Here is a 14138-nt window from a genome sequence, read left to right on the forward strand (position 1 = left end):
CCAGCAGTTTAGCCCAATGCCTTCCTCATACAGTTGGAAACCTACAGATGTTGACTTACTTGTATAAAATCCTTATTATCTTTTTAATAGGTCAAGACTGACCTAACTTCAAATGAAAAATGACAACCAAAAATCACATATGTACACACACCCTTTTCTATCAGCCTATCAATCTTCACTCTTTCCTTTAGGAGACAATTACTCATTGTCTCATTTCCTTCATATTTGGAAATTCACTTCTTAAAATATCCACAATGCTTCCTTCTCTGACCTTTGAATGATGCTACTGTAAAATTACCTGGAAATGAATTTCCTATCAATGAATTTACTTTCTCTCCTTCCTCCAATTTTTCCTTGACCTTCTGTGAGATTTGAATCCTATCTGCTACCCCTCCTGAACCCTGGACTCCTTCAGTCTCTGTAATAATGAGTTTTTATGGTTTGAACACATTACTTTACTCCACTGCCCATCTTTTCTGGTTCCCCTTGATCCTCTAGACCTCTGGGATCTGTCATGAGCCCAACACTCCTCTCTTCCTTCAGTCACTTTGGGGTCATTCACCCTCACAGCATCCAGTGTCTTCTGTGGTCATTTTTGGGCCTGACATAGGTCCATGTGGAAAAGTCTGACTGTGTCATCACTGAGATGTGCCAGTGCTCTTGGCCTGATCACTAAAGGCATAGTGCCTTCTCACGGAGAAGCAAGCCACTGTCTCCTGGGATTCACAGCTGGACTGGACCACAGCTAGAAAGGACATTGACAAATGAGAGAATGTTCTGAAAAGAGCCATAAGGTTGGTAAGGGATCTAAAAACAACACATGGAAACTGCTGAAAAGGCTAAGAATGATGAGCTTGGAAAAGACAAAGCTCTTGGGATCCATGACAGCTTTCTTCAAATTCATGAAAACTTGTCACGTGGAATAGGAAGTAGATGTATGGTGTTTTTATTTTTTCTGTTTCAGAAAACAGAAATTAGAAAGAGGTATATTTTGGCTCAGCAGGAGAAAAAAAAAAAGTACTGCAAATAATTTGGGTTGTTCAATGTAAGAATGAGTTGTAAACTCTGCCCATTGCTGAAGGTGCTAAAAAAGAAATGTATGAGCTATTATGAGGAAATAGTCCCAGAGCTGCCTTAGTGTGGGGAAATGGACCCATAGTACCATGCAGATTCGAGTTTAGAACCACCACTGCTCACTAACCATGTGGCCTTAGAGAAGTCTTTAAATTTTCTGTGTCTCACTGTCCTTATTTACAAAAGGGGCAGGTTGGGCTTGATCTCTCAGGGAAATGGGCCAGACTGCTGCTGAGATCTCCTCTCCTGTCTCATTCTGCATGTTCTACATGTTCTCTGTGGATAGCTTCTCATTGCCACAGACTCAACATGTCTGACATGGAACCAGCTATCCACTACTCGAGTCTATCATTGGTGCAGCTATTCTAATAGACTTCTGTGCTAAAAATTTCAGAGCACCTTGGCTCCTTCCTTGCTTTTGGTCCCTATATTTTGGCTTCCACAGAGCTTCTTTGATTTGCTCTTGATTCTGCATTGCGACTGACACCTGCAATCCAGACTTGTACCCTGTGGATAGCAGTCACTGAAATTTTGAATTGGAATGGATCCCGGAGAGATTGAGTTCAACCTACCCCTTTTATAAATAAGGAGAATGTGACACAAGAAACTATAAAGACTTGTCTAAGGTCACATAGTTAATAGCAATTGATATAAGTCCTGATACCCATAATGCCATGTGCTTCCCATTGCTCCATACCACATCAGCCCTGGATTGCTCCTTATAAGCACTCAGGTCACCTGGATTCACTTCAACATAACTGGTTTTGTAGAGTTTGGCCAAGATTTAACTATGGAATGACTGGTTTATTTGCATAATACTGTCATGGTCCTTGGTTAAATCATGTGTTAATCTAGAAATTATCCCCATCTCTTAATTGCAACACAACACTGGGTCTGCTTTGAGTTAAATGACACTGTTCTTTTCTGTGCTTCTCACAGATACTGCCAAAGTGGGATGCTGAGTTGTGAAATATAGAAACATTCTAGCCAACTCAAGCTCTCTAGAGTCTGCAAACCCAGGTCATTTGGATACTGAATGTATCATTGCACTCTGATGAGTACAAAAATTACATATATCATGTTATTACTCCCACAAATGGCCCTGGACTCACGTTGGTTCTTCTGTTGCTATTCTGGTCTCTTCTAATTCTTGTGCTTGTTTCAGCCAAGGTAACTTAGCTTCCACTGGACTTTTTTCTAAGAAAAAAATGAACACAAATAATAAGCTTAATTATTATCAATCATAAGTTTTTGGATATATGAATCACTATTGGCTGAAAATGTCATTAATAAAGAGGTCATGTTTTTCAAATGCAAGTCGAGTCCTTCAGCACAGTACATTAGGTGAATTCTGGAATTAATAAAAATTTCTGCCATGTTTTTAAATTAACACATTACAAAATGCAACCCAAATGATCCCCATGATACATTTGAATGTGTTCTCAAAATTAAACATAAAAATGCCTTTCATAAATCAATACCATTTTCTGTTCTTTGCATATTAAAGCTCTTAACTTCAACAATATCAGCTTGCTTTCTTTTGCCACAAATTCTTTTGTCCACTGAACAAAGAAATTAATAGAGAAAAACAAATAGCATGGAGGTTAATAAAGTGGGAGTATGAGAGAGTGTGTGCTATGGTTTACTCAAACTTTAATTGTTGCTAAGGGAGATGATTAGTAATTACATCTGGCACGAAGGAGCAAACTGGTGCCTCCTTCTGTCCTTTGAAGCCTCCTTAGATGTGAGGAAAGAAACAAATCTAGTTGTGAAATAAGAGAGAAAATAATTTTGGGCTGCTGCTCTAGGGAAATTACAGATAATAAGAAATTGTCTATGAAAGTACCATGGAATACAAAAGAAAGGAGAAAGGGCTTTACTGACAGTTATATAACGTGTACACCTGTCATGGCAAATGATGTTATTTTCTGTGAGAGAGACTCAGTCAAGTATGTGTTGATTGAATGGTAATTATGAGATTATTTGAATAGATAATGAACCCAAAAATAAAAAGGGAGAATTTTAACATCCTTCTAAAATACTAAAGAGGAATCCTCTTTATAAATAGGTGAGAACAATTTTTATCCGTTTCAAGAAGGAAGCTATTTGTCATAAGGATTGATAGTGCCTTCCTAACATATAAAAAAGTAATCGCATACAGAAAGGAGAATATATTTGATCAATGAAGCCAAGACTTATTAACCTTCTCTGATAGGAACTATTGGAGAAATTCTAAATGCACTCATAGTCCTCAGTCGGGAACCAAAAATCTTCATTTCAAGCACTATGACACATGATGACCATGCCAGTGTTCCTCCTGCAAGAGATTTAATGCTTCAGTGGAGGAGTGTATACAAAGTACTGTGAGAACAAAGGAGAAAAAATCTTGAGGAGCAGAACAGCCGCCTCCACTGCCTCTTCCTCTGCCACTTCTTCCTTTTTCTGCTCTTCTTCCTCTTCCTCTTTTTCCTTCCTCCCCTTTCTTTTCTCCTCCTTGTTTTCTTGAAGGCAGGAACTGCATCATATTATTTGATGCGCATCAAAGAAGTACATAGCACAAGTGTGCACAGATAGGAACCACTCTCTATGTACCAAACCCACAGGGGCTCAGTTTTGCCTCCTCAATAAATCACATATGCTCAATTTCTTAATCAAGGTGGACAACTCCACTGCAAACTGTCATTAAGACACTTTCTATTAGAATATAAGCGGAAATAGAAAAAGCTGTGATATTGGAATGAGATCTGGAAAACATCATTTGATTTAAATTAAAAACAACAAAAATTTACCTTTTGGTTTATGACACGGGATGGGAATGACACATTCCTCTTTGATGTGCAATTTCAGTTGTGGATTGCAGCCCCCAACGTGCTGTCCACGATGGTTGATACAGAGAACCACCCGGTAACGTAACCCTCGGCCACAAGTCACTGTGCACTTCAAAAAAGGTAATGAGGAGACGGTGAGTTTCTTTTTCATGAAAAGGTCTACAAAGGCATTATTTTATCATATGCAAAAGAAAACCATTGATCTACATAAATATTAAACATAAAATATGTCCAAATATGTAATATATAATAAAGGGGGCAGAGGCTGTTTTTCTGAGATTCCTGTTTCCAGGCCCCTCCTATACAAGCCTGCTTCCAATTTCTCAATTCACAAACTATTTAAGATGAGATCATAGCACAAGAAAAATAAATGTTCTGAAATCTTATTTTGCTTTGTATCAAATATCAAAGAAACTCAATTCAGGTTTTCTTAGGTTTGATTAAATTTAATATGATATTATCCAAAACAAGTTGTGAATCTGGAAGAAACATTTCTAAACTATAAATACAAAAATTACATTTCAATCAACCATGCTAGAGTGTTAAACTTTCCATTCTGTGTACAGAAATTGATGTTGCAAAGCCATGGTCATATGAAGAGACCATCAAAGAGTATTCGGTTAAACAATATAGGCAAAAATACTACAGATGTGTCAATTAGATAAAACATGCTAATGTTTTTCTGAGTTTTTTGTGAAGTTTGTAATTATTAGCCTTTTTCTTTGAATTGTTTATGATTTAAAAGTTACTCTTCCCTATAAATGGAATGTTTTCATGTCCTGTGAAAATCTAGGACTCTTTTTTCTCCCTCATACTGGGGATTGAGCCCAGGGTTGCTCTAACACTGAGCTATATACTTATTATTATTATTATTATTATTATTATTTTGACATAGGTGCTGGCTAAGTTGTCCAGGCTGACATAAAAATTGCAATCCTCCTGCCTCGGCCTCCTGAATTTCTGGGATTATAGGTGTGTGCCACTGTGCCCAGCTTCTACAGTATTATTTTTTAATTTATCTACATATATTGGTGTTATGGTTTAGCTCCATAATGTCCCCCAAAGTCTCATATGTTGAAAATGTGGTCCCCAGTGTGGGAATATTTAGAGGTGAGACTTCTAGAAGTAACAGGAATATGAGAGTTCTGACCTCATCAGTGGATTAATCCATTGAGGAATTTGCAGCTGACTCTTAGGAGATACAACCTAGTTGAAGGAAGTGGATTCTTGAGGGCACGCCCTTGGGGACTATCTCTTGCCCCCAGCCCCTTCTTCTCTTTCTGCTTCCCAGGCACCATATGTGAGTACCTCTCCTCCCCACAACCTCCCGCCATGATGTTCTGTTGCCCAAACAATGGAGCCAACTGACTATGGACTGAAACTTCTGAAATAAATAAATCTTTCCTCCTTCTTGTTATTCAAGTCAGGTTTGATTATAGCAATGGATAGCTAACATAGTTGGTGAGTACAAATATGTACATGTTTAAGTTAACAGATTTTTCATGTTTTGAGATCATGTTAGGTTCATAGAAATATGAGCAGATAGTACAGCATTGTTCTATGCCCCCTTATCCCTTTTTTTTTCCTTTATCATTAACTGACTTATGTAGCATAGTTGCTACAACTATGGAATCAATATAGTAGTGTCCCTTTGTACGGGTTTCACTTTCTACATTGTCCCCTCTTCAGCAGCCTCTCTGAGAAGCTGGACTCCTACCAAGGAGGCCACTAGAGTCCATGGTATTTCCAGAGCTTCTCTTTGTAGCTGAATATATCCCAATGCGAGCAAATCCTTATCACTGAGAATATATTTCTGAAAAAAACTGAAAGGCATTAGGAGCCAAGTATAGTGAATGAGATGAGCTGGTTAACAAACTTTTTTTACATTAAAAGTGATGAAAAAGTGGTGATATTTATGGGAAGGCATACAAGCTCTTAAATCAACAGAATGCATGTTTTCTAGGACTCAAAGGGCTAATGACTGCCTATGCAGGTAGGAAAAGCACAATTGATTGAAAAAGTGCAAGTCCCTAGGGACTGAGTAACAAGTCCTTTTGCAACTGTGGCGGTATTCTTTGCATTCAACAATATGGAAAGAGAATTCAAGCAAATTGTGAGCTGACAAATCATTAAGAATGATTTTTTATGATAGACTACCACATGGATTTGGGCATATAACTCAGGAGTTAAAAGAACTAAATGAATTTGCTGAAATAAATTCCTTTAAGTCCAGTCTATTTAGGTGATCAAGTCTTCCAAGGGTGTGTGTGTAACACAAAAGGAAAAAAAAAGCCAACAATAAACATTAACAAGAAAATTACTGTTCAACCCATGTGTCATTCTGGTAATGGATACATGTACCATTTTTAAAGACTCACTCATCTTGAAGAAAGACTGATTTCAAATGAAATTTTACTTTTTATGTGTAATCACATTTTACCAAATTTGAAATAAACTCATGTTGGTTTTATTGGATATTATATTTAATAATAACCGAATCTAGGGGAACATTCTTAACATTAAGAGCCTTGTGGCCGCAGGAAACTAAAAAAAATGAAATTACTCTATGTACTTTCTTGGAGAGAGTACCATAGAGTTATCAATAAGAAACTTTAAGGCACAAAAATGCATTAGATTAGGTTAAAATTCTATAGGGGGAGCAGATTGAAAATATGATTTAAAGGGGAGAAACATGTGAATATTTGAATTGTTAAAAAGTTTGTTCATGTTATTTAAATGAAAGATGGCACAGAGAGAAATCATCATGACATTTAGGTTCCACTGGACACATTTTTAAACATGTTATAACACTCTTACTTTAAAATGTCAGCATTCACAGCATGTTGGAAATGATATTCTTTGCAATTACTCAGACTTATAATAAAAAAATTTAGATGTCAACCTAAATATACAAAAATGGATATGCAATTTTTTAAACTTCTTTTGGAGGTTATGTGAATAAAAATGAGTCAGTAACCTCTACCCTAATAAGTATGGGTGAAGTTCTACAGGGGGACATTTGGTTGGAATATCAGAAGAAGATTGAAGTGGTCCTTCACCCAGCCAACTCATGTGTCCACAAGTCCCAGTATAAGTGCTGCCTCCTGTCTGAGCCTTTTCTGACACCTTCTGGAGGAGCAAATCTCTTTACCTTGTACCCCTGAAGTACTGCATGCAGAAGGCCAACTCCTGTCTCCTGTTACACTGTATCACAACTATTTGCCTGCTTGCATATCTGTGCAACTGAGCTTTAAACTTTTGGGAAGTAGGAGCAAGTTTCACTTATCATACATGGTAGTTGACATTCTAAATAGATGAGCAAATATATTAATGCATGTATATTACAGAGATCACACAAAAGAACTAGAGACACTTGAGTCAATTATGTCTGATTCTCTAGGAAATTGGAACATTAAGACTAAAATACTAAACACCAGTGCTGCATTTTTCATCTTTGACTAATCCTCTTGCACTGTATTTGTTCTGAAGGCCTACTCTTTCAACTCACTAGAAAGTAGAAATGCACTAATCTTGCTGGGTACAGGGGCACATGCCTGTAATCCCAGTGGCTTGAGAGGCTGCGACAGGGAGCATCGCAAGTTCAAAGCCAGCCTCAGCAACTTAGTGAGGCCCTTAGCAACTTTGAGAGATCCTGTCTCAAAATTTTGATTCAGTGGTTTAGTGATCCCGGGTTCAATCCCTGGTTCAAAAAAAAAAAATTATCAACTATGCTAATCTGACTTGAGGTGCCAGTTTCAGGCTATTTCACCTCAATTACTTAAAATACATTATTTTCTTCAAAACACATCATAAAGCTTAATATGATTGGATCAAGGACACATTTTTAAATGTCATGTCAGCATTTTCATCTTCAATGTTCCAATTCATAGTAACATGGGTTCTCCAATCTTGATGAATTATGGGCTTGTCAACTTCTAGTCACTTCATGTGATTCCTCCCTTTCTTCAGCCATCTCTGCCTGGCCACCTGCCATAGTCCTCTTTGGGCTCTTGCTTGTTCAGATTTTACATATTTTTAAGGCTAAGCACTAAGGGCAGCAAAGACCTTGTGACTAACTCTATTTCAACCCCTGTTCCTTCCAGCTCTACCACAGTCCCTAATAATAAAAATTCTTACCAACAGTGATGATTTAGTCTCTCTTATATTGTCCTCTGTCTTCCAGAGTTCTTTAGGAACAGGGACCATATTCACATACAGCTTCTGTTACCCATGTGGGCCAATACAGTGTCGGACACACAGCAAACATTCCTTAAAACCTAAGGTGTTTTTCTTGTTGTTTTTTAACCAGGGATTGAACCCAGGGCCACTTAACCACTGAGCAACATCCTCAGTTGACTTTTTACTTTGAGACAGGGTCTCACTTAGTTGCTCAGAGCCTCACTAAGTTCCTGAGGTGGGCTTTGAACTTACGATCCTCCTGCCTCAGTCTCCTGAGCTGCTGGGATTACAGGTGTGCACCACTGCACCTAGATAAAACCTGAGATTTAATTAAAAGTAGCATGCTCTCAAATCTCACCTGAGACCACTCCATGGCGATCCACTTGGGGCAATCGAATAGGTTGCAGGTCTGCATAACCTTGGGCTTGGGTGCATACATGCACTTCCATTCTTCCACCTGCAGTATCTCTGCATGCATGGACTCCTCCACACACACAAAGCTCCGTCTCTGGATCCCTCCTCCACAGGACACGGAACATGCAGTCCAAGGATTATGTTCCCAGCTCAAAAGCAAACAAATAAAAATACATTACTTTTTTGTTGTTTGTTCATTTCAAGTTTGCAAAAGTGGGTGCAAAAAGTATGGCCTCAAGGTGGCAGTTGGCTCAGCTAAAAAAGCATGAGACCTGGAGTCAAGATGTTAATCATAACTGCCACACAGTCTGTAGACACAAGAAACTTATCTCCTCTGAACTTTAGGTTTCTGCCAAATGAGAATAATACACTTGCCCTACTTACTTTCAGGGGGCCATTGTGAGAATTTGATTAAATTTTAAATGATCCTTTTAAATTCTCAACTATAAACCAATGGACCATATTATTAGAGATTCACAGAAATTCAAAATCAGAAAGAATCACACTAGTCATCTAAGTGTCGAAGGGGATTCAAATTTCTGACCAATTGCAATGCTTGAGCTCCTTCTCTGATACCAGTCATCCAAGACATGCTTGATGCTGCCAGTAATGAGAAACATCACCTTTTCAGGCAGACTATTCCATCTAATTGTTACAAAGATCATTCTGATTACTGAGGTGAAATCTGTTTTCCCTTAGCTCTGAAAAGATCTAATTTCTGTCCCTGGTACACTGCAGGCTACTGCTACAGAGGCTACAAATACTTGAAAATTACTTAGAGTAAATTACAAAAAGGAAAAGGAAGCATAGAACTCACCGAGGGAGAGGTTGAAAGTGGTCATAGGGCATAATCTCTTTAAAGCCATCACTACAAATAAACCATTGAGAGAATATCATTTCTAAATCAACACATTTATTAAGTAATACAGAATTTGATATTGCAAGAGACAGGACTCTTTCAAATTGAAAACTAGAAATGCCAAATGTTATGAACCATTCACAAAACTTTGACCACCATCTCTCTCTCTCTGAGAATTGGACCCATGGACATTCTACCACTGAGCTACACATCCCTGGTTTATTCATTCATTTATTTATTTTGAGGCAGGTTTCTCTGCTTTGCCCAAACTGGCCTTGAATTTATAATCCTTCTGTCTCAGCTTCCCAATTCACTAGGATTTTAGTCATGTGCCACAGTGCCTGGAAGTCACCATATCTTTAATTTTCAGGAATGACTCTAACACAAACGATCCCCAGTTGTATATGAAAACATAAAAAATTGAACTAGTGATATATTAATCAAAGGGTGAAATTATCTTGGATAAATCTAGTCCTTCTCATGGTCATTATAATAAGATATATTAATGATAAAACATGCAGTAATGTTAGTAGAATCTTCAAAACAGTTTTATTTCACAGAGCTTGTCCTTTGAAAGATCTCTATCAATAAGTATGTTCAATCAGGATTACAGGGAACGGGCAGGCAGCGATAGGAAATGAAATCCACTGAGAAGGCTTCCTTTTCCACTTGTACACTTTTGCCTTAGCCAGCTGGCATATATCTGGGGGATTCTGGGACTTGATACTGCACTGTTATTTTAAGATACTGTAGTGCAGCCAGGAAACTTCCCCAGGCAATCCAAGTCAGCAGGTACTAAATTATGCAACAGGACAGTTGATGCACAGCTTTTCTGCTTTGGCATTAAAACTTTTTGCTCCTTTGCACAATGCATTATTTATACTGAATCTCGTGTGAGCACTTCAAAAGTCAAAATGTGGTAATGGGTGACCCAGTTTCATGGCTAACTTGCGAGTGAAAGATATTTTATGACTGACCTATGGACTAGGCATTGCACTTGAATAAAGATATCTTTAATATTGGATACGCAGGAGATGCTCAAGAAGGTTCATTATAAAGAGCTTAATGGACACATAATCCCACAGTGAGAGAGCCTGCCTGAATGACTAGGTTGACAAATGTGTCCTAATTCCCACTGACCATGTTTACAAATATAAATGCAGCCATTGTATGTTCAAAGTCAGGAAATGGAAAAATTTTGTCCTTCAAGAACTAATCAGTCCCAGTGACAGTTGATTCATTTATTTTAAAAGCAAAAAGGGTGGTGTGGGCAGTTTTACAAACCTTGACGGGCAAGGATCCATGCTGCATTCCTTCAATTTTGGTTTGGGTTTTACATTTTCAGGGTAGTAATGGCAATAGTGGTCAGGAACCACCCTCTTCAAGCGGATATCCACACACTCAGCAGAGTTGAGCTGATAACCTAAAGATGTAGAAGAGGAAAGGCTAGAAACTGTGTCTGTGTCATGATGGCTGGCAAAGTTACCACTTGCCACACACTTCTTCCTCTTTAAGAAACTGGGTGGTTTTCAACTCTGGCTACATAAGGAACCACATGGGGACTTTGGCTGTACACCAGAGCTCAGGTCCCTTCATGATCCAATTCAATCAGAAGCACTGAAGTTGGGCAACAGGGAGTCAGTACTCTTTAAAAAAATTATCAGGTTTCTCTAAGATGACTAAAATGTGTGGCCAAAACTGAGAACAACTACTAGAGTGGTTCTCTAAGCCCTTGTAAGTAAGAAGTGAAGATGGTCTCCTTTTAAGAAGTGTTTAGACCTCAGGTGCAGTTTCTTCCTTCCTCCTCCTCCTCGTGGCACTGGGCACAGGCCCTCTCTTTTGTTTCCTTGTAATCTCCTTTCTTCCCCTATAGCACTTCCATTCTGATATCCCCCTCCCCTGATATGCTGATATCTTCTCCCCCTCCCCTGATATCCTGATTTAGTTTTTAGGTGTCTTTAAATATATACAACTGTCTTCAATAATGTTGTTTTGTGAGAATCTGTTTTTAACTTAATTGATAATGTGTTTTAAATCTTGTTCCATTTTCTACTTTTTTTTCACTCAACATGTTTTTGAGAACTACCTTTCTTCTAGTTTGTCGCTGTGTTGAATATTTCTTTAATTGATATTCCACTGTTTGCATCTACCATATTTCACTCATCTTCTGCCCTGAGATAGTCAGGGCACTTCCACTGTCAATAAACTTCCAACTGGAGAAGAAAGCACTGGTTAACACAGGAAGGAATAAACTTTATCTCTCTATACCCTCCCCCAACCCTGCCTCACAAGTTTTCAAAGGGGAAGGAATGAACACTAATTCCTAATTCTATTAAATCTAATTTTTCTTTGAGGAAAGTTAACATTCCACGTACAGGAGTGCTGAAAATTTAAAAAACAACTCACAGAAGGACACTTTCCTTTTGGGAAAGAGCCAACTCCAGGTCTCCTGTCACTACATAAATACAAAGGAAAGTTAAATACTTTTTATTTTTTTAAGTGATTTTTTTTTTCAAACTAGAATGAGCTCTTAAAAAAATTAAAAAATAGGGGCTGGGGATGTGGCTCAAGTGGTAGCGCGCTCGCCTGGCATGCGCCGGCGCTGGGTTCGATCCTCAGCACCACATAAAAATAAAATAAAGATGTTGTGTCCACCAAAAACTAAAAAATGAATATTAAAAATTTCTCTCTCTCTCTCAGAAATAAAAAGTATATAAATAAAGAAGCCCCTATAGCTAAGCTAATGTTAAGCTCTCAGTTTCTATGCATTAGTCTGATGTTCTAAAAATACATTTAAAGTCCTGATTGTCAAGAGGAATCTGATTTTATAAACCACTAGACAGCTTTCTACAAGACATGGCTTGGACATAAGCTGAGTAAAGAGGACAGACTGGTATGCATTATGAAAAAGCAAGGTCGAAACCACAAGAATGAAAACCCAAATGGAGTCAATAAAATGTTCCCCGGGTGCCAGTATTTGCCATAAAACCCACAATATCAGATGGCATTGGCAATCCTGGTAGAGAATGATCTCAGGTGTCCTCTTTAGATAATCACAAACAAGACCAAGGAAGTTCATCCAAGTACCTGTGGTACTGCAGAGACCAATGAACTAATTTTCTTGATGATCCCAAAATCTCCGAAATGCCATTCACACAAATCATGTAGATTCAATTACTAATATAATTAAATTTTGGTAATGCTTTCCTTGTGGGTTTTATGTGCATGTTTTTACTTCCCCAAAAACAAGTACAGAATGAGATTACAGCTACTTGAGTCAGAGAAAATCTTTCTCCTAAATGGAAACATACTTCTAAAGAGAGACGGGGGACAGACAGGTGTTTCTAATTTGGGGAAGAGAATTAGTTTTCCTCTTTAATTTTATTGCCGTTTAAAGATAACTAAAAGCAAGGAAATAAGGCAGATTGTCTTGGTACTGTAAATAAATGCAATAAAATTCTTCCAGGGCAGAAAACAGCAGGCACTGCCCAACATGGCAGCCTAAATCTCTGTTCTTTCGCCTGCCACTACATTTGAAGAGGACCTAGCTGGTGGGTGCTCCCTTGCCCATCTATAGTTCCAGCAGGACTCCCTTTCTGTGGAAACCCAAGTGTGAGAAACACCTGTTCTCCTGCCAAGACTTTAATCAACTAAGCTGGATCCTATTATAAAATATCTTATGGGTCTAAATGGGAATGTCTCTCTGAATAATGTGTGTAAGGGATAAAAAATAAGTTAAAAAGAAATGGATGTTGTTTATCTGCAAAGTAAGAGTAGAAAAAGCTCCCACCATCTCTGCTCTCATTTTGGAGTTTCTTTCTTCCCAGAAACTACGGTGTGCCTGTGTCTAAGGCAATGGAATTCAGCTTCTGAGTGTAAAGTACTATTTGGTGTCTATAGTCTGTCCCACTCACTATAGGCTAGGCTCTCCACCATGACTGTTGAGTTGTGTGCATACACATCACTCAACAACAGCATGATCTGAGAATGCTGGGGTGGGGACAGCCAAGGATCGTCACATTTTACACACTTTAGACAACATTTTAGGTTGAGATTCTGACATAACAAATATTTTCTGAACACTTACTAAGTGCCAGGCCCTGACCTATGTTCCTTGGCATGCATCATCTCATTTTGTCTTGCAAAGTGCTATAAGGGACACAGTCTTATTTACAGGTGAGAAATTGAGGCTCAAAGATGTCTCAGAGCTAATCAGTGGTGAGGCCTAAAAATTAACCCACATCCTTAACTTTACAGACCATGTTGCCTCTTCATATGAACTCTTGTGTGCAAATTTTTTTAAAATATTTATTTTTTAGTTTTAGGTGGAAAAATATCTTTATTTTATTTTTATATGGTGCTGAGGATCAAACCCAGTGCCTCATACATGTGAGGCACGCATTCTACCACTAAGCTACAACCCCAGCCCCCTCACATGAAAATTTTGAAGAACTGGATTGGCCCCCAAATTTCTGGCCCCTGTATAGAGAGACTCATTGGTTTTTCCCAGTTTAAAGTCTCAATTCCAAACAGTGTTCTCCCTCAATCAACTTTGAGAGAGGTCAAATGTTTCTAAGAATTTCCCCTAGAGATTACGGGAGAGTCACTGACTCAAAAGATCTAAAGGAACTTTGCTTCATAAAAATGCTTAGCATGTTCAACAAAATTCAAAAGAAATTGAAAATAAACTGAGAGACTGTTTGAGCTGGCAGGAATTTGAAGATTATCTACTCCACTGCTATGTTTTCATTGTGTTGATTTTTGTGATTGAGGTCTATGGTAAG

General features: G+C 38.2%; 1 protein-coding gene across 2 annotated transcripts in view; it reads right to left on the bottom strand.

The window, feature by feature from the left end:
- The window catches only part of Adamtsl3 (ADAMTS like 3), a 321149-nt gene that overhangs the window by 115495 nt on the left and 191516 nt on the right, over positions 1 to 14138 (bottom strand). For both annotated transcript variants that reach the window (XM_048790168.1, XM_048790167.1), the window contains exons 11-15: positions 10639 to 10777; positions 9313 to 9363; positions 8440 to 8644; positions 3864 to 4011; positions 2187 to 2271 (exon numbers count right to left, since the gene is read on the bottom strand). In XM_048790168.1, coding sequence (XP_048646125.1) covers positions 2187 to 2271; positions 3864 to 4011; positions 8440 to 8644; positions 9313 to 9363; positions 10639 to 10777 — 628 coding nt within the window. The remainder of the gene's footprint in view (positions 1 to 2186; positions 2272 to 3863; positions 4012 to 8439; positions 8645 to 9312; positions 9364 to 10638; positions 10778 to 14138) is intronic.

This window comes from Marmota marmota, unplaced genomic scaffold (genome assembly GCF_001458135.2).
Source record: "Marmota marmota marmota unplaced genomic scaffold, marMar, whole genome shotgun sequence".
NCBI classification, from domain to species: Eukaryota; Metazoa; Chordata; class Mammalia; order Rodentia; family Sciuridae; genus Marmota; species Marmota marmota.